This window comes from Sylvia atricapilla, chromosome 12 (assembly GCF_009819655.1).
Source record: "Sylvia atricapilla isolate bSylAtr1 chromosome 12, bSylAtr1.pri, whole genome shotgun sequence".
Taxonomy (NCBI): domain Eukaryota; kingdom Metazoa; phylum Chordata; class Aves; order Passeriformes; family Sylviidae; genus Sylvia; species Sylvia atricapilla.
This window is the reverse complement of record NC_089151.1, coordinates 6,814,974-6,834,879: the sequence shown is the minus strand read 5'-3', so window position 1 is coordinate 6,834,879 and position 19,906 is coordinate 6,814,974. Positions and strand designations below refer to the sequence as shown.

The 19,906-nt window shown below is 56.8% G+C and overlaps 1 protein-coding gene and 1 long non-coding RNA gene across 2 annotated transcripts; one reads left to right on the top strand and one right to left on the bottom strand.

Annotated features, from left to right (window-relative positions):
- Positions 1–5,187: 5,187 nt before the first annotated feature.
- LOC136366306 (uncharacterized) lies at positions 5,188–7,624 on the bottom strand. The gene is made up of 2 exons (XR_010744507.1): positions 5,924–7,624; positions 5,188–5,842 (listed from the first exon to the last, which is right to left on the bottom strand). It is a non-coding gene; the product is annotated as an uncharacterized lncRNA (long non-coding RNA).
- Positions 7,625–7,723: 99 nt separating this feature from the next.
- On the top strand, positions 7,724–19,844 carry ADGRG1 (adhesion G protein-coupled receptor G1). The gene is made up of 14 exons (XM_066327584.1): positions 7,724–7,868; positions 13,010–13,097; positions 13,589–14,014; positions 14,498–14,621; positions 14,701–14,848; positions 14,932–15,060; positions 15,273–15,389; positions 15,944–15,989; positions 16,328–16,428; positions 16,512–16,627; positions 17,575–17,846; positions 18,469–18,580; positions 18,788–19,056; positions 19,223–19,844. The coding sequence occupies exons 2-14, from the start codon at positions 13,058–13,060 to the stop codon at positions 19,327–19,329; spliced, it is 2,007 nt and encodes a 668-aa protein (XP_066183681.1). The 5' UTR covers positions 7,724–7,868; positions 13,010–13,057; the 3' UTR covers positions 19,330–19,844.
- The last annotated feature ends 62 nt before the right edge of the window (positions 19,845–19,906 follow it).

Below are 19,906 nucleotides of genomic sequence, written 5' to 3'. Positions count from 1 at the left end.
GCCCGGCTCGGCCCGGCGCGGTGCGCTCCCTCACCCGGCGGTGTCGGCGCGGCGGTGCGGGCCGGGGCGCTGCGGCCGAGTCTCCTCCTCCTCCTCCCCTCCTCCTCCTCTCCCCGCCGCCGCTCCCGCCCCCCGCCCGCGCCCGGGGGCCGGTCCCGGGCCGCGCTGCGTGTCCTGCCCCGTGGCACGGGCGGTTCCGCGGCCGGGGGGCTGCAGGCAGCCCTGCTCACGCGTGCCGGGCGTGGGGGCTCGGACACGCGTGTGCACGGGAGGGGACCTTGCCCGTGGCCGTGGCAGGGCTGCACACGCGTGTCTGCTGCAGGGTGGGGACGCGGCGGGGACACGGGGCCCCCAGGGTGAGGGGTGGCCGCGCAGCATCTGCATCCCCGCACGTCCTCGTGCTGGCTCCCTCCTGGCCAAGCGGCAAAACCCCAAACCACCATTTCCCCCCGTCTCTTTTCTCTTTGCTGGACGCCTTTCAGATAAAAAATTGGGAAATACTGGCGGCCGAGAGGGATTGTGTTCCGCGGGACGTGGAATCAATGCCATGGAACACCAACACCTTTTTCTCTCCCAGAATCAAGAGAAGCAGGGAAAATCAAATCAAATTAAAACAAAACTGCAAAGCTCTTGCGCGTTCTTTCCAAGATCAGATTTTTTTTCTGCTGGAAACAACCCCAAAAAGCTGGAGGCAAGGGATGCTTTACTCTCCTGCGCCCCTATCCCAGTGTCTTGTGCCAGGGGAAGCGGCGCCGGTGAAGCAGCCGGTGAAGCGATTTTGCAGGCGGTTTGGCCAGAGCTGCGGGACCGTGGTTGTGGCTTTAACCCGCTCCCGGCACTAAAACCGGCCAAGCTTTTTCCAAGCGTGTCTTTACTGTTTGCTTGGACATGCGTGTCTTGGTGACACCAGCAGGCTCGAGGATGCATTGCAGCATCCTGGGTTTTGTGAGGTTTACCCTTCCAAAATTCAAACCTCCTTGGTCCGGGACCCATCACCTAAAGATGTGGCCAGTGGCCCATTTCTGTGGTCCAAGCATCACTGTCCTGGTGCCCTTCTCCTCTAGTTCTGGGTTTCCAGCCTGGCCATGGCCAGCAGGTCCCCTTAAATCTGTTCCCAAGGAGTCCCCATTTGGGATAAGTCAGACTGAAGCAGATGGTTGAAGCAGATGTCATGAACTGAGACCTAGGAATGTTGCACGAGTGGCTGCAGGCACTGGGCAAGCACAGCGTGGCACTGCTACCCCACAATGAGCACTGGTGTGGCTGAACCAACCCTGCTCCCTGCACCTCTGCACATGGCCACATCCCTGCAGCTGGACCCAGCAGCCCACATGAAGCACAAGATGAAGCCTTTTGGGGCAAACCTAACCATTTTGGGCAAAAAAAAAAGACCTTTGTTCCCTCAGCTAGGCCAGCTGGCATTGCTGGAGAGCTGTGCAGTGGTGACTGGGGGTGTCATGAAGTATGCTGGCTCCATCCTGGCAATAGCATCAAACTGTGCTATCACCGAATCAGACTATCTTGAGTTCAAAGGCACATGTGACATCGAGTCCAACTCCCTGCTCCAGGACAACCTCAGAGTGAACCGTATGACTAAGAACATCATCCAGACGCTCTTTAACTCTGGCAGGCTTGATGCCATGACCTCTTCTCTGGAGAAACTGTCCCAGTATCCGACCAACTTCTCAGTGAAAAGCCTTTTCCTAATGTCCAAACTAAACTTCTCCTGAAGCAACTTCATTCCATCTCCTGTGTGCTCTCGCTGGTCACCAGAGAGTGGAGATCAGCACTCCGTGCACCCCAGGAATCCCTGGCACACCGTATATCCCTGGGCAGTGCAGACTGCAGGCACAGCGTGCATCCTGTACAGTTTGAGTGCCCTGGCACCCTTGGCACAGCACTGGGGATAAAACTCGAATCTCTGGGTTGTGGGAGCTGCTGCTGCTGGGGGGCTGCAGCTCGGGGCCCCTGGGTGCTGCGTCTCCTGGGGACTGCGGCTGTCCCCCTGCCCTTGGTCGCTCTGTTAGCGACCAGCACTGATCGCTGCTTCTCTTTAGAAGGGCCTTTTGATTGTCCCAGTGCGTGTCCCCCAGTGCCGGGTGAGCCGCTCGGACACCCCGCCGTGTGGTTGGTGCAGGTCCCACTAGATGGCACAAGGATCGCAGGAATGGTCCCAGATCGGGAATTGCACGCGCAGGGGTGGCCGGTGGCCATGAGAGACCGCGGTGAGCGGTGCCGAAGTGTCCCCTGACAAATGGGAGGGGATCTCTGAGCCCCCTTGAGGAGATGCCGCTGCGCATCTCACAAGGCACGGTCAAAAGCGGGGCGTCTCCGGCTACATCTCCCAAACCCATTTGGTGCCAGCACGGCTGCAGGCTGGCCAAGAGTGGCTGTAAGGCTGTGGCATCCGCAAACCACCCTGACCCTGGGTTTTCATCGACCGCCCCCCGCTAGAAGCCCTTCCTCTCGCCCCAAATCCAGCGCAGGGATGGAGGCCACCTGGAGCCCTGGGGCGGCAGGAAAATGGGTGAGCAGGGCTTTGTCTTGGCATCGGGCAGACGAGTTTGGGTGGAGGAGAGGATGGGAAGTGAGCAAGTGATACTCGGCTTTCCTCTCGCTCTCACTGAGGAAGGCAGACGCTAAACAGTTTCTCAAGGTGACCAGACACTTTGGGAGTTGAAGCAATCCAGCCTGTGGAAATAGCCAGGACAAATTGCAGGGACTAAATCCATCGGTTGGGGGCAGCAAGTCTGTCCTGAACATCCGCATAAACCAAATTTCCCCTGGAAATGTTCCCGCGGTTTTGCCTCTCCTGATGCCTGAGGTTTTGGAGCTGGACATCCCACTCTGCCTGCTGGAATACAGACGAGCATCGCAGCATGGCAAATCTGCCTGTGATGACATCAGGGTCCCCACCGTCCCCATGCTTGTACCTCCGGGGTGAGCCAGGGAGGTGCCATTAGCTGGCTCTGCCCGTTTCTGGCCCGGTGGCAGGGGACCGAGCACCACCGGACACGCTGCCCATCTCTGCCCAGTGACGTTTCCCTTTCTGGCTCCTTCCCGCTTCTGGACAGCGAAGGAAGCCTCTGGCTGTTGTTCTTTGTTCCGTGCACAAAGAGCAGCCAGCGCCGCCGCGTTCCCGTCAGTGCCGCCGGCATCCCGGACAAAGGCCCGTCCCGCCGGGGCTCTGTGTCCCCTCCCGCGGTGCCCCCGGCTCACATCTCGCCGCGTGGGGATGAGCTGTGCATGGCTCACCGCTCCGCCGTGACTTCAGCTATTCACGGAGAGGCCTGCGGGTTTGGTGAGATGCCAAGTGCCCGATTTCCCCCCCATGAGCCTCATCGTGGGAGAGTCACACCCCAGCACTTTCCGTGCCCCTTCTCCCCATCGCCAGATTTCGGTGGTGTGAGTCACTCTGGCTGCCGATGCTGCGTACATCCACCTTGTTCCTGTATCCGGTGGCGCTTGGAAAACAATCACTCGATGGTTGCCTCCTGACAGCGGGAACGCAGCATCCCTGGCTGCTCCCCAGGGAGCTGAGCCTTTTGGGGATTGGTGGGACATGTTGGTTTTCGGGTAGCTGAGCCCACTGCTGGTGCCCAGGGGCCACCTTTTCCTCCCCCTGCCACACCAGGAGCGGGGTTGAAGCACTCCCCGAGGGAGCACGGGTTGGGATCAAGCCTCCCACCCTGCCAGTGTCACAGTGCCAGGGCCGGCTCCATCCAGCACGTGGCAGCACAGGCAGGAAAGGGCCCAGCTGCTTTAACCTTCTCAAGGAGAAATGGTGACATTTACCTTTCTGGGCACCTTACCTGGCAGCAGGCCAGGGCCAGGCTGCTGGAGGGGATCTGCCATCCTTTTCTCCCCGGGAAAGGAAGGTTGGTGGCAGCACTGCGCCTTCAGGCTTCAGAGCCAGCCTTGGCTCCAGGGGAAAAGCTGTGGAATTATAGCAAATGCCCCAGATTTTGGGGTAACAAGCAGCCAGGAAAGACACTAAATCCACATGTGAAATGGAAGGTTTGGACAACACCTTGGCTCTAGTTTGGGATCTGCCTTTGGGACTTGTCTGCTGGGGAGCTGCTGAGCCTAGATACTAGATTACCTACTTATCGCATGGGAGCATCCTCACCTGCTGCTTGTGCAGGTACCCGCAGGGACCAATTTCCCCCAGACTTCCCTGACATCACCGGGGGTTTATTTGCAAAGCCGAGCCTAAACAAATAACCCGGCTTTGTTGCTGTGCCTACGGGTTCGGGTTTTACTGCTTTGGCACCTGTTGAGTCGCTGTTACCGTGGAAGGAGAAATCCCGACGTGGGGTGGGGTGGACCCACCTCCCCACCGGATGTTTTTCCAGCAGGAAGGCTGAGGGAGGTGGAGCAGCGGCAATGGGGGAGCACGAGCACCCACAGCCGCTCAAAGGTAACTGAGGCACTCCCCGAGGATCAACACCCTCCGAGATTCCCAAGGCTGTCCTGGCATTGTTCACCAGATTTGAATGAGAGATCTAGGGGCATTCCCTCCCACCAGCACCCATCTGCTTCCTCATCCTCATCCTCCTCCATCCACTGGAGCTCGGCTGAGCCTTGTGCATGGTGGCATTTTGCTGCGGGCACCCAAGAGGCTTTGAGGGGCTCGGGACACCCTGGCACCGCTGGGCAGTGGGGCTGGCAGCACTTGGCAGTGGGGCTGGCACAACCCTCGGCTGCAGACGGCGCCACGGCTCCCCTGCCCGCACTTGTCTCACTTTTTTGGCAGCAATCTGGTGCAACGTGCCCTCTCCTGCTGGAGTCGGCCCATCCCATCGCCACGCCGCCGTGATCTGCTGGCAGGCTCCCTCCCACTCGGCGCCGGGGCCGTGAGGAGCTTTTAGGAAGATGTAGGGCTTTTAGAGGATTTTGGACATCTCAGGGTTCCTTGGGAGCTTTTAAGGCTTTTAGGAAATTGAAGGAGTTTTAGGAACTTTAAGGCTTTTTGGGAACTTTAGGGGCTTTGAGGAACTTTTAAGGGGTTTAGGAACTCATAGGGCTTTTAGTAATTTTTAGGGCTTTTAGGAACTTCAAGGATATTTAGGAACTTTTAGGGCTTTAGGGGGTTTTAGGGCATTTAGGATGTTGTAAGGGTTTTGAGACATTTAAGGGCTTTAGGAGCTTTCAGAGCTTTCAAGACTTTTTAGGACTTTCAGGAACTTTAAGCATATTTAGGAGCTTTAATGGATTTAGGAGGTCTTAGGACTCTTAAGAAGTTGTACCGCTTTCATAGGAATTCCCCACTCCGAGCAATAAACCCTTATCAGGCCGAGCCCAAGGGCAAATGTCCCTTGCAAGAGACAACACAAGGATTTCCTCCCTCTTCGTGCTCAGGCAATGTCTTTGAAGGTCTGTCGACTTACAGATAATACTGACAACACCAGCAAGTGCAGGCGTTGACCTAAAAATAACTCCTGATAGCGTCAAATGCGGACAAAAGGCTCTTTGTTCCATGAACAGCAGCAATAAGTCCTTTCTCCTCGCTGGTCCGAGGGGTCTGCACCTAACTCCCCTCTTCAGGAGAGCCTAAGGTTTAGCAGCGTCACTCCCGAGAGGTGGATTTATGGCGTTTCCCGAAGGAGCCGGTCGGGATGACCCGCAGTGGGAGGCTTGGCTCACCGCGGTGCCCCCGCGGCTCTGGCTGCTGTGAGCGTGTGTTTCAGAGCTGGCCCAGCTCCCCGAGGCGTGGGGACGGCCGGACTTCAAAGGCGGCTCTGTTAGCCATGGTCCGGCCGCTTTAGCCACGGTCCGGCCATGTGAGCTGCTTCCCATGGGAGCCTTGTCCCGTGGCCGCCAGGGAAACTGGGGTCTGGAGCTGGAAATTAAACCAAGCAGTGGGGTGATGCAAACGTGCGGGATGTCCTCTGCTCCGGGGATCCCAAAGCAGCCATGGTACCTGTGGTGGCACGATCCTTTTGGATCAAGGTCCATCACCTTCGCCGCTGGAGCGGGAAGTTGTTTCCACCCTTCCCCCTGCAGAAAGAAAAGTCTCATTCAAGCCATTGAAAATATCTGCAAGAGCAACTATTTACCCAGGGCACTTCCCGGAGCCGTCCCCCCCGCCCTGCTCCCTCCGCTCCCGGCGTCTCGGCTTTCTCCAGCCCGGCTGTTTCCCGGGGCACACACAAAGAGCTGGATGCAGGCGCTGCTTGGCAGCAGCTTTACCCACCGCAACAGCGCTGCCTCACACTCGCAGCCTCGGCTCCCACTTGTCACAGTTTTGCCTGCTTTATTTCGGCCGAGGTCAGGATGAAAGACACGGGAAACGTAGAATCGAGTTCGGTCTTGCTTCTTTATTACATCTCATTTATTTACAGTATTTACGGCTTGTGCTCCAACTTGCTAGTTAGAGAAACGAGACAAAATGGAGAGCTTCTAAATTTCACCAGGGCTATTTAAGATATAGCTACCCAATACCAAAGTGACACCAATATTATTTATGTTTTTGACCCAATAGTGACTATTTTATGTTTGCAGTGCAGATATCTTTCACCCAGTTAGAGAAAGCCACCCGGATGTGTGAAGAGGGAAGAAAAAGGTGAAGAACTCAGATAGCACCCTGAATCCTCCATCTTGGCCCACACACATTACTATATACCAAAAACTCCAAACTTAAGTTTTCACCCTGTGAGATCACACAACACAATTCTAACGACACACCCATAACCTCTGTGTTATCACACAATTTCAGAAACCTGTTTCAAGGCCTCGAGTCAAATGCTGTGCCTGCCTGAGGGTCAGCACCCTTCAGCTCAGAAAGCCTGAAATTTTTATCTTCCAGGGTTCCAACACCCACTGAGCACCAAGGTGCCCATCTCCAGCCTTGGGGTGGGTGGTGAGGGCCCTGTGCTCACATCCAGGCTCTACACCCCACATCCCAGCCCACCTGCTCCAGGGGAGTGCTGTCTATCCCTCTCCTGCGATCTGGGCTCCTTGCCCTGCTCCTTTCCTCCCTCACACCCTGCGGGGAGCAGGGACAGAGGTCACCGGGACACTCCGTCCCGGCTTTTTTCCCATTAATTGTTATTTTTTAATCCCGTTGGCAGTCAGGCGTGCAGCCTCCTGGCTCCAGCTCCTCCGGCCCGCCGCTGGATGCCCGCCAGCCCGCAGGTGAAGGGCGGCGGGACACGGCACTCCCGGCTGGAGATCCCCCCGCCCATCGTGGTGCCGGTGCAGACCGGGCAGGGGGACGCAGCCCGGAGCTCCCAGTCCGGTGTTCCCAGCCCGGAGCTCCCAGCCCAGTGTTCCCAGCCCGGAGCTCCCAGTCCGGTGTTCCCAGCCCGGAGCTCCCAGCCCGGTACTCGCAGGCTGCGCCAGGCCGAGCCGAACCGGGCAGGTGCCGTGACCGAGGGCAGTGGCCCCGCAGCACTCGCAGTGACCCGGGAGGGTCTCGCTGGGGGATGCGGTGGGGCCGCTGGTCCCGAGATATCGCTCTGAGCCGGGCTGAGTTGCGAGGTGCTGAGCCAAGCCGTGCAGTGCCGTGCCGAGCTGAACCGGACCGAGCCTGGCCGGGCCGAACCGGGCAGCTGCGTGACCGACGGCTGTGACCCCGCGGCTCCCGCAGAGCTCGTGGGTGTCTCGGAGGGGTCCGTGTGGGGCGAACAGCCCCGGGTACCGCCCCGCTGAGTCACCGACCGAAACGATCGACCGACGGACCGATCTCCCGCCCGCGAAGGGGCGGGACGGGGCGGGCTCCGCTCCCGGGGCACCGCGCTGTGCCCGCCGGGCTCCGAGGTGCGCCGTGTGCTGAGCCGAGCCGTGTCAGCCCGGCCGTGCGGAGCCGTGCGGAGCCGTGCGGAGCCGTGCGGTGCCGAGCCGAGCCCAGCCCGCCCCGAGGCCAGGTATGGGAGCGGTTGAGCCGGGGACGGACGAGGGAGGATCGGGGAGCCCGGTGTCCGCCGAGGGGCTCCCAAAGGCCGGCGTTTGCCCGGCGCCGGGAGCCGAGGGGATGCTGCGGCGCTCCGGGCGCTGGCAGAGCGGAGGGAGAGGAGTGAAGAGGGTGTGTGTCAGCCGGGGCCGGGGCAGCCCAGCGGGGCTGGGGGGCACTGGGGTGCCTCAGCATGCTCGGGCAGGGAGCAGCCTGCATGGATGGAGCGGAGGGGTCTCTATGGGGCTCCTGAGCGGCACCCCGCTCCGTGGCTGCGGGGGCTGAGCGGTGGGTGAGATGCGTCCGGCCGGGCAGGGCTCGGGGACTCTGCTCGTGGCTATGGTGTCAGTTATCTGTGAAACCATCCTTCATCCCAGCTCCATGGGGCTCGCACTTTCCTGCCCCGGAGACAGGCTGGATTCCTGGGATACGGAGCCACAAAACCTCCTGGGCTGCTCCGGACCGGCTGCTCGGTCTGCCGCCAGCGGCGGAGCTCAGTCCCACGAAGCCCCGGCCGTCGGCCCGGTGTGTGGCCATTGCCTCTCACTTTATGGGAACCACCAGCACACCCCATTCCTTCCTTTCTCCCTCCCGGCGGAGGGTGCAGCATCCCGTGGGATCGCCGGCATGTCTCGACAGGGTGATTTCCCTTCCCTAAAATGCCTTTTGGAGGGATTCCTCCTGCAACATCCCAGTTTGCTGCTGCCGGTCCCGGCATGTCACTGCGGGATATGGGATGTAGGATGCTTGGGGTGGTCTCTACACACTGTCTGTGCTGCGCCTCCAGAGAGACCAGCAAAACTCAGTGAGACCAGCTGGAGAATAGAAATGAAGTCTCCTGGAATAACCTCCTGGCAGCAAGTCCGAATGGCTGTTGTGAGGGGAAGGCAGCCAAAGCTCATTTCATGGTCTGAGGGCTGCAGTAACCCACCTCCCCCCTCTCCTCCCCCACCCCATAAACTCCACCACCAGCAGGGAGCCAAGAGTGTTTCAGAGACGGGGGTGGGGGCAAATCCTTTGAGCCTGGGACTGCAGCCACAGCGGGGTTTGCCGTGTCCCTTGCTGGGTTCACAGCTCCCATGTGAATTAAGCCAAGGACTGAAAATGCTGCATAGTTGGTTGCAGTCCAGCTCTTAATCCTGTGGCCTGGGGGCTGCTATTCACAGAGTAACAGGTTTGCAAGCAACTGTGTGTTGCCTGAACGGGAATCCCTGGGATTGGCCATCCCTGTACCTTGCAGTGGCACCCGTGGGTGCAGGGGCAGAGCTGTGTGGTTTACAGACAGCAGCCAGGGTCCCTCCCAGCCTGCCAATGTCTGCACGGGACCAGCTGGGCACAGCCTGCTGGCGCCTGCTTTTCACGAGCGCTTGGACTCACCAACTCCTTTCCCATCAGTTCATCTGACAGCTGGGATTTGGCAGGAATCCGGGAGGCCCACAGCCTCTTACCTGGCTCCTTGGGTGCTGCAGACTTTGCCCTCACTAAGCTCCAGCACCTTGCTGTCTGTGCCAAATAACTGAGAGCCTGATTTGGGGTGGTCCTGAGCTATTTCGCTCTGTACCTCCCTTCCCTGGCACCTGCAGCATAGGTAGGCGATGAGGACCTTGCTCATGGGGAGGAGGATAAGACCTGGCAGTGGACAGAGTGTTTTGGGAGCCATTTGAAATCCAAGGCAGTGGTTTGGAAGGGAGATGTGCAGGAGGAGAAATGGGGTTGCTCTCAGAAGAAGGCTACGTGGTGGGAGTGCGTGTCAAGAACAACTGTCTGTACCCCCTGTGGCCAGACATGTCCTTGCACTACTTTGTTACTGTGTCACGTCAGCCTCAATCCAGTGCAGGTGTACCTGGTCCTTTTCAGAGTGTGTGTGGCTGCTGCTGAAGCTGCAAGTCTTTGCGTGCCACCAAGCCAGGTGCCGTGTTGCCCTGGCACTGGAGGAAATGCTGGGTTAGGTGGCTGTGATATTTCTGTTTGTGGTGTTTTCTAGGAAATGGAAATTTTTAAAAAAAGTTTTAAATGTCAAGACTCAACTCTAGGCAAACGGTCCGTCTCAGGAGCCCCAGGCAGCTCCTGTGCCAGCCTCCCCTTGGTTGTCCCCACGCCTTTGTGGGAAGGGATGGCTGCCAGTGGCTGGCTAAGAACAGAACAGATCTGGCAGGGAGCTGTGGCTCTCCCGTGGGAATCACTATCAGATCTGGTTTCATCCTGTTGGCAAGACTCATCTTGAAGGTGCTGGGTGTTCTGTGCAGTGCCATGGCCTGGGAAAAGCTGAAACAGCCATGGCACAGCTTGGCACTGCGGGGCTGCTGGCAGAGTGCAGCTGCCCTCGAGTCCCAGGGCATTAGCAAACGCTCCCAGTCGGGCCCGGCCGCCCAGCGGGGACGGGAATCACATGCCAACACCATGAATAACGTGTGCGCACACACACCACTGGCCAAGGACAAGGGCACTTTGTGAAGCACTCAGATACTGACACTGGGGCATCCCTTTGCAGGGGTCCTCACTTCCTTGGACAGCTCCAGACCCAGGGCACATTGTCTTTGGTCCCTGCTCTGATGAGCCGGTTGTGCAAAGCTGTTTTGCATCTCTGGGAGCCCGTCCTGGCTTGTCTTTCCGTGCCAGTTTCCTCATCATGTTTTTGAGTCCCTGCCTGAGTAACCCACTGCGGTGACGAGCTTCAGAGTCATTAACATCTCGAGGAACAGAGCGTCACTTTCCTAACGGACCTGGAAGGAAAACAGATAAAACCCCCAGGATCTCCCTGGTTCCGGTGTTTGTTTGAGTCATCAGAGTATCTTCTCTTCTTGTGAAAAAATGTCAAGTCCAAAAGCCACGTGCCACCTGCAAATGCTTCAATATCTGCTGCCAAGTCACCCAGAAAGCAGCAAGGTGGTAGTAAACACCAGGCTTTGTGGGGTTTTTAGTTGTTTTTCCCCCCCACTCACCTAAGGTTTAGAGACCTCAATAGAATGCTTTGGCTTTTCTTTCCAAGGCCAGTGTGTTAATGGCGATGGGAGGATAAGAGCTGGTGCCTGGGAATAAACCTTCCTCTCTGTTGGTAAGGGAGCTGTGCAGCCCTGGCAGAGTGTCTGCCCCCTCTTTGTACATGATCTGGTTGATTTTGAGGCCAAGCCAGGAATTGTTCCCCTCTGCCGTCCGGGTATGGGAAGATGACGAGGCAGGATTCAGCCCTGACGAGAACTCAGCACATGCAGCTACCTTGGCTGTGCTCACTAACAGCCTGGATGGAAGCCGTGGTTTCTCACTGCGAAACCATTTTCAGGGGATTTTCTCTTGCTATTGTTCGGAGCAGGAAACGGCAATCAGAGTCAGGGTGAGCGGGACCATAGAGGGCTCGGAGGGGAAATACCGGCTCCCCCACCCTCTTTCCCACAGGGATTTCTGGTCCCAGCTGAGTAACGGCTGAAAGGGGCTGATCCTCTCCTCCAACCATCCCACTAAAACCTTAAAGATGTCAGCACGGGAGGACGGGCTGAAGCCTCATTAGGATTCAGCATTCCCCATCCAGAGGCGGTGCTTTGTTGGCGTGCCAGCTCTGTGCTGCCGCAATGTGGTTGGCATTCACGTAAAGCTCATTGCTTTTAAGAGATCCAGGTGTTTCCCATCGCCACCAGCATTTTGCCACCCCAGGTCCGTGTTTTTTGGATATATATCCATGATTCCTAAGTGTGTGGTGAGGCCCTGGGATGCCAGCCCCATCCAAATCCGTTTACTCTTGCCAAGTCGTGCCTGTGCCATACCCTCCCAGCTCACACTGGGAGACCTCGTTAGTGTCACTTAGTTACAGCCACTGCAGCAGGTTAATTAACAACCCGAAGACCCCGTCTGCTGATGATAAATTGCCACAACAAACAGATGGGGAGGGATGGGGAGTGGGCTGTTCACCCGTGCAGGATCTGTATTGGCTAGAGAAAATTCCAGACAAAGCCTGTGCTGGTGGGAGAAATCTGCTAACGAGTTTTTAAGCATCTGATGGCCCTTGAGCATCTGGGAGAGCTTGTAAGCCTTTGCAGGTGATGCTGGTTGGTGCCCCAGCACCTGCTCACAGCAAACAAAACAGGACTGGACAGCTTGGTGGGGTTTGAGGGGGTGTTGGAGGGCAGTGCAGGAGTGAAGTGCAGCAGTGGCAAATGGTGCTGGCTTCACTTTGGGCATTGACAAGGGTTAGGCGGGGCCAGTTTCCCCAGCAGCCCCCACCAATACTGTCCCACCCTTGCCGGGCCTTCTGCTGGTTGCCAAACCTTGGCAGGGTGAGTCCCATGGTTGAAATGACAGCAGGGTGAGAAGGAAATGACACTTGGTGCATGCTAGCAGAGCTGGAGATGCAATTTGTGGCCTGGGGCAGGCAGAGAACACAACAAAAAAGGCTGTATGTATGAAGGCTGTGGCTGGGTGAGGTCAGGGATGTGGCAGCACTTGAGGGGGCTCAGTGCTGGCCTGGGTGTAGCTCACAGGAGACCTGTCCTCGTGCAAAGATAAAGAAAAGGGTGGTGGAGTGGAGTGATGGATGAGGGGATGGGCAAAGGGGCTGCACAGGATGTGGCCCAGCTGGTTGTGAGCAGCAGATTTGGGCAGCCATGGTTGCTGTGCTGGCATTGCCAGATGTGCCTGAGAGAGTCCGTTTCTGCAGGCTGAAATGATGGAGTGTTTTGCAACGTGCCCAGTTCCCCAGCTAATCTGCAGGAGCTGAAATCGTCCAAGAAAATAATTTTAGGGCTGGTGAATTAGGAAACCACAGTTTCCTTCTGTTCTTATCATTCATGATAACATGTCAGGGTGTTAACTGAGATGTGGAGCTGAGAGCGGAAGAGGGGACCCCTCCTATGTGGATTCTTTGCTGATTGGAGCCTGTGCTGGAGTGGTGGGGCATCCTCTCCATGATGGGAGCTCAGAGGTTTCTAGCCTCTGCCATCCTTCCAGCCCACAGCCAGCGTGGATGCCCAGTGGTCCTGGGGCCTTCTGGCGGCAGAGGCAACAGGGAGCTGGCTGTGACACCAGCTGATGTGCCACCTGCACAGCCTCTGCCCTCCACCCCTGCCCTCATGCCATGGGGGATACTCAAATACTCATGTGGCCCTTTCCTTTGTAACCTTTCAGGCTCTGCTGTCTCCTTGAAGGCCAAGCCAAAGTAGAGAGCTGCCTGGGATGAAGGTCCTCTTCCTGCTCCTTCTCTCTCCCCTCCAAGGTAGACTGTCCTGCCTTGGGATGGTGAGCTGGGTTTGGGTTGCTGGGAGTAACTGGCAGCCCCAAAACATTGGCTGGGGAGCACCGTGAGATGTAAGCAACCAAGGCTTCCACAGAAGTAAAACATCTCATAGGATGATGGGCACTAGTGGCCCACCTCTGGTGGGTCTCTTGGGCAGAATGTGTCCTTTCCAGTGAAAGGAGATGGTCTCCATCCATCCCTTCTGGGAATGGAAAGGTCCCCTTTCAGTGTCTGCTGATGGGGGCAGATGGGAGAGGGTGTCCCTGAAAGACAGGAGCTCCTGTTGCCCGAGGATCCTTGCAGCGTGGCTGTGACACTGGGGACATGGCTGGTGTCACACAGCCTGTAGGACAGGGTTGGGATAACTGGGGTGGAGGGCCTGGCATGCCACGTGTGACAGCTGCTGCAGGGCTGCCGTGTGTGCCGGGGCTGGCTGTCCCTCAGCTGATCCGCTGTCTCCGCACAAACAGGGCTGGGAGCCAAGGGCCGCAGGGAGGAGGATTTCCGCTTCTGCGGTGACCGAAACCAGACCCAGGAGAGCTCTGTCATCTACCAGGATGGCCCTGCCACCATCTCCATCAAGAACACGGCCCAGGCTCTGATCATAAAAAGGCCCTTTTTGCCAAATCGGAGAAACTCTTACTACAAGTACAGCCTGCCCCCCGCCTTGGGCAGGTACCGCTTCTGCGTCTACTGGTTTGAGTCCAACAGGACCCTGCAGCTGGCATATGGGAAGCAGAGCATCCTCCTGGGTGGGGACCCATCCAGCAGCATCTCCAGGGGACAGGAGAGTCAGAAGACTGAAAAAACCAAAGCCTACATCTTCAATGTGTCCTATATCATAAAGGGCGGCAAGAACACCTCCTTGAATGCTAATGATGACTACTTCTTCCCTGGTAAATGCAATTTAGTGTTATTTTAAGGAAATTAAAGGGTTGTTTTATCCCCCCAGCCTGTTCACTAGTCATCATCAGAGTGCTGGTTGTTTCCCAGTGTATGGTTTAGCCTGGTGATATGAAGACAGCTGAAGGGTGGTTGAAGGGGACATTGGTTTTCTTGAAGCAGCCCAAAGACAGGCCTGATGCCCAGCATCTCTAAAAATGGAGATTTTAAAAATGCTGCCTAAAATCCTGGAAAGTTGAGGTCATTGCAATGGTTTCTCAGGGTCCAGTCTCCACCATGAGGTCCCCATGGCCTCAGTGGGAGCTGAGCTCTGGGTGACACGAAAGCTCTGTGGGTTGGGGTCACTATCAGGTTTCCTGGCTTGGGGTCACCTTGAAGCCCTCTGCTTTCTGCTCCCACCAGGGCTCTGCCAGTTAGTTTGGGGTGTGAGGAAGCCAATTCTGCCCATGCATTTCATGGTGTTTCCTTTCCTCCAGCCTCTCCAGAGAGCATGCCTGTCTGGGAGCAGGATGTGGAGAAGCAGCTCACTGACTTGGACAACCTCATTGCCCAGCCCCTGGCGCCCACCACGGGATCCACGGAGCAGCAGAGGCTCCGGCGGTGAGTTCCCAGCTCGCCCCACTCCTGCTGCTGCCAATGCTTGAGCTGCACCCAGCTCACTGTACCTCCTCCCCAACAGCAAACTTGGGGAGCTGCAGAAGATGCTGGCCAAGGTGGAGCTGGAAGGGCAGAACCAGACCTTTGGGGAGGCCACAGTGCACGTGACTGTCCTGAGGGTCCAGCCCAGTCAGGCTCCTCAGCACCTGACCTTTGCTTCCCAGAGAGAGGTGGGTCCTGGAAAGTCTGCCCTACTGCTCTTGGTCCATCATGCTCTCTCTCGACCTCTTTCCTGATGAGTCTTTATTTGCAGGAGAGTGGAGAGGTCCAGGGATTCACAGTGGACCTGCCAAGCAGCCTGTTCATGATGGTGAAGGAGAAGGAGGAAGTGGTGGAGCACAGGGTGCTGCTCATGGACATCAACAGGCAGACCATGTTCCAGGTAATGCCCACGTGAATGGCATGGTGGGGTGTACTGGGCTGCAGGGATGCCACCAGACCAAGGTGCTGGTGCTCACTGAGAGAAGATGCTTCAAAGATGACCTAAAGGCTTGATGGATAAAGTCATAGGATCTTCTTTTCGGTCACTGTCCTCTGCCTCACACCTGGCAGCTCTCCTTTCCCACACTGCCACTGCCTCCTCTTCTTCAACAGGATGAAAACAGCAGCCACGTCCTGGGTGACAAGGTAGTCAGCATCTCCCTGGTGGACACAGTGGTGGCCAACCTCTCTGACCCAGTGGTCCTCACTTTCTTCCACGAGCAGCTGCCGGTAGGTGGGAAAACAGCCTCATAGAACCTGATCCCACCAGGAATGGAGGGGGAAGGAGGGCTCAGGCCTCGCCAGCTTAGGGTGTGGGCACAATCCAGTAGGTTCATGCCCATGGCCTGCAGGGTCTGCTGTGTCTTCTGGGGCTGTATGACCATCGTGGCTCCACTGTGTGCACTGGTGGTGGCACTGCCTTCCCCCCTCCAGGAGATGCCTCATGGCAGATGTGTCACATCCAGCACTGTCACCAGGGCTGGGGTACATTCAGTGTGAGCAGGCTCTTGGCTCATTAATGGCTCTGTCAGGTGCCTGCTCAAAGCTGAACACTTTGCTTGGAAGAGAGGCTCTGGAAGGAGGTATCTGTTCTATCAGTTGTTCATAGAATGGTCTCTGCCTGGAGCCCACTCCCATCGTAGGGAGTTTGGTTTATCCAAGTTGTAGTTTGTCTCCTGAGACCATCTTGTCTCCTGCTCCGTGTTGTCCCCTATCAGAAGTGCTGGGCAGGCAACAGACCCACAGCTGCATCCTGACCAGGGCCTGTGGTTTTGTCATTGCAGAGGAACGTAACCCCACTGTGCGTCTTCTGGCAGGAGAACACCTCTGGTGAGTGCCCCTGCTGTTGGGTGTGAAGTCGGGCCCTTTTCCCAAGGTACCACAGCCCCACCAGCAGGGTGAAAGTTGCTCTGCACCTCCCTTTCTCGCTCCACCTCCATAAGCCATTCCCACAGGGCTGATGTCAGTTTTTTCCCTCCATGTAAGAGCTTTCCTCTTCCCTGGGTATGAGTTCTTGTGCTGAGGGGTCTATTTGTGCTTGGCTGGGACAAGCTGGGACCCCCCACTCTTGTTCTCCCTCGTTCCATGGACACCTTGCCCTGAAGATCCTTTAGCCCCTGGCAGATGTTCCTGCTGTTCACCAAACACTCTCCCTTTCTCTTGCACAGCCAGTTCTGGGAGCTGGGACAGCTATGGGTGTACAACAGTGACAGGGAGCAGCCAGACAGAGTGCAGGTGCAACCACCTCACCTACTTTGCTGTGCTCATGGTGGGTAGCACCTTCCTTCAGATCCCTCACATAATTCCCAGTGGTGCTCTTCCTCACCATCTCTCATTCCTCCTCTTCCTCAGGTATCCTCTCCAGAGATCACCTCTGTGCACAGGAATTACCTGAGTATCATAACCTACACTGGCTGCCTGATCTCGGCTTTGGCATCCATTTGCACCATTTTCTTCCTCTATTTCAGGTACAGTCTGATGGGTCACCCCACGCTCCCTGTCTGTGTCCTGTCCCTGGCCATGAACACCAGGGTGGACACAAGCTCTCCAAGCAGTTTGTGGCCTTGATAGAAGCATCATAAAGGAGCCTTATTTGAAGAAAGCGGAGTTGTTCTGTCCAGGATCCACTGTCTTGGTCAGGTCTCCTGGAGGGTGCTCAGAAACACCAGCTCTTTTCAGTGATTTTGAAAAAATCTTCTTGGTTGTTACGAATGCAACAAGCAGAAGTCTGCAAAGATCTTTTCAAGGACCTGGAGGAGAGCATGAGTGTCTTCTCCTGAGTCAAGTCACCCATCCTAAGTGGATGATCCAGATCTGAAATCATAGAATCATAAAAATATTGAATGGTTTGGGTTGGAAGGGACTGAAAGATCATTAATTTCCAACCCCCCTGCCATGGGCAGGGGCACCTTCCACTACACCAGATTGCTCAGAACTCCATCCAGCCTGGCCTTGAACCATTCCTGGCATGGGGCATCCACAACTTCTCTTGGCAACCTGTGCCAGGGCCTCACCACCCTTACAGGGAAGAATTTCTTTTGAATATTTAATCTAAACTTGCCCTCAGATTGAAGCCATTCTCCCTTGTCTTGTCACTCCATGCTCTTGTTCCAAGTCCCTTTCCAGCTCTCTTTAGACACTGTAAGATGCTTTAAGGTTTCCCTGGAGCCTTCTCCAGCCTACACAAACCCAACTCACTCAGCCTGTCTCCACAGGAAAAGTGCAGGTTCAGCTGCAGGGGGCTGGATTTGCACATGGGATGGATGGTCCCTCCTGTGGGGTTGGTCTCTCAGTCCCTGGCACTACCAGAGTGTCTTTGCTCTTCAAGTTTCCCCGTGCAGGGCTGTGGGGTGTTGTGGGCACCACTGGTGCTGGCCAGGCGTGGTGGTGAGTTCTGCTCCCTTTGATTCTCCAGAAGCAAACAGCGGGACCAGATCATGAGCATGCGCATCCACATGAACCTGCTGGCTGCCATCTTCCTCCTGGACGTCACCTTCCTCCTCTCCGAGCACTTGGCTGCCAGCAGTGAGACCATCTGCAGAGCGGGGGGGTTGTTCCTGCACTTTGCACTCCTGAGCTGCCTCACCTGGATGGGCATCGAGGGCTACAACCTCTACCGGCTTGTGATCGAAGTCTTCAACGCCTACCATGACCACCTCCTCCTCAAGCTCTGCCTGGCTGGCTGGGGTGAGCATGGGGCAGGCAGAGACACCCTGAGGGCCCGGGGTGGAGGGGCACTCAGGTAGGTCTTTCCCACTGGATACAAGGCCTGGATGGGGATGGAGACACAGCTGTGGGGAGCAGCTGTCTGTCAAGAGCCTTGCTGGAGAAGGAGACTTGAGGACTGAGAGCAGAAGCTGCTGCCAAAGCAAGGGTGGGTCATCCTGGGGGATCACTCAGCAATGGAAACCTGTGAGAGCTACTACTTGAGATCTTTAAATAGTAATAGGATCCTTTCTTTTTGAAAGGACCATCCAGGACAGCCCAGAGAGATGGGCTGGGTGCAGGAAGGGCCCATGCTTCTCTGCCGTGCTCTGGGCTGGAGGGCAGGAAGATCTTATGATCTTGTATGGCCTAAAGCTCCACATTGCTGGGAGGTCCCCAGCTGGGGTCAGCACAGCACTGCTCCCTCCCAGGCTGGGGCTTGTGCCAGGTGCCTTGGTGGAGTGTCCATTCCATCCTTGGTTTCGCTGTGGGAGGGATGATGTTGGCTTGTGCTCTGTGCAGGGAGAAAGAGGCAACAAGTCCTTCCAGAAGGTCCAAAGGCCAGGGAGTAGGGCAGCCACTTCACTCTGCTCTTTCCACCCAGGATTGCCCCTCCTCTGCGTGATGATGATCTTCCTGGCTAGCTGGAGCAACTATGGCCCCTTCTCCATTCCCATCTATGAATCCGTTGATGGCAGGTCCACCAGTGCAACCATGTAAGTCATGGGAGATGGGTTACCTGGCCTCTGTTCGTAGGTAAAGTCAGCTGGATGAACCTTCACCATGCCCTGGGGCTTTTCTTGGGTTTTGTGCCAGGGGGATCCCCCTCTCTGGGCACTGGGCTGGCACCACGCTTCTGTGCTCTGCCTCCTGACCCTGTGGGAGGACACAGTGTAACCCTCTGCCCTTTCTCCTCCCTCCAGATGCTGGATCACAGACCCCCTGATCCATAACACTGTGAACCTGGCCTTCTTCAGCCTGGTGTTCCTCTTTAACTCGGTCATGCTGGGGGCCATGGTACGGGAGATCCTCCGGCAGAACAAGAAAGGTCACAAGCTCAAGCACGTCCTGGCCCTCTTTGGGCTGAGCATCCTGCTGGGCATCCCCTGGGCACTGATCTTCTTCTCCTTCACCTCTGGTGTGTTCTGCCTTGTCTCCCTCTACATCTTCACCATCATCAACTCCCTCCAAGGTGAGCCTGTGACTCTGGGCTCCCCTAAAGGGCACCAGGATTTTCACGGGGTGTTGGTGGGGTGGTGCTGGTGTGCAAGCGGAGATCTGGCAGGCTGAATGTCTCACTCTCAACCGCTGTTTGTCCCTCAAGGGTGCTCACCCACGCTTCCTCTCCCCTCTGCCAGGTTTCCTCATCTTCCTCTGGTACTGGACCATGGTGCTGCAGGCCAGGAAGTCCCCTGACTCTCAGAGCAGCTCTGACAGTGCCAAACTGCAGCCCAGCAGCAGCTGAGCCCCGTGGTGGCTGTGCCGTGCCACAAGAAGGACCACACCATCTGCTTTGCTACTGCACTTGCCCCGTAGCACCACGAGGAGCCCAGGGACCCACAGTGGGGCTGGCTGTCCCCCACCTCTGCTGGCCCCCTCCCCAATTTTCCCACCCACTCCATCCTGACTGACTGGCTTGGCACCCTTGGGGCAGGAGGGAGGGTGGGACAGATGCTTACTTGAGCAATGGAGACTGTAAAAAGTGGAAGGGGCAGGGATGGGGTCCCCAGTGCCTTTGGATGTCCTCTCCCACGTCCTGAGGCCAGGGACCATGTGTGGAAAAGGCCTGATTTTCAGTCCTTGCTGGTGGTGACCATGAGGACCCTTCCCCAGGGAAGACAGAATGACTCTGCCCCCGCCACACCCTCAGGCAGCTGAATTTTGTTGAATGTCTATTTTTGGGTGACGTAGGAGTTCAGTGAGCATGCCTACACACCAGACTCATGCCTATTAAAGTTGTTCCTCTCAGAGTGTGGCTCACTGGGGTCTCTGCTTGGTGCATTGGTGGGCTCTCCGATGGGATCCATCTCTCATCTGGGTTA

What these genes read in the sequence shown, in the direction of transcription:
- ADGRG1 (XM_066327584.1), top strand. Translation starts at nt 13,058, where the DNA reads ATGAAGGTCCTCTTCCTGCTCCTTCTCTCTCCCCTCCAAG. An exon ending in ACAGGCAGACCATGTTCCAG is followed by an intron (nt 15,061 to 15,272) that starts GTAATGCCCACG and finishes CTTCTTCAACAG; the next exon opens with GATGAAAACAGCAGCCACGT. An exon ending in CCTACTTTGCTGTGCTCATG is followed by an intron (nt 16,429 to 16,511) that starts GTGGGTAGCACC and finishes CCTCTTCCTCAG; the next exon opens with GTATCCTCTCCAGAGATCAC.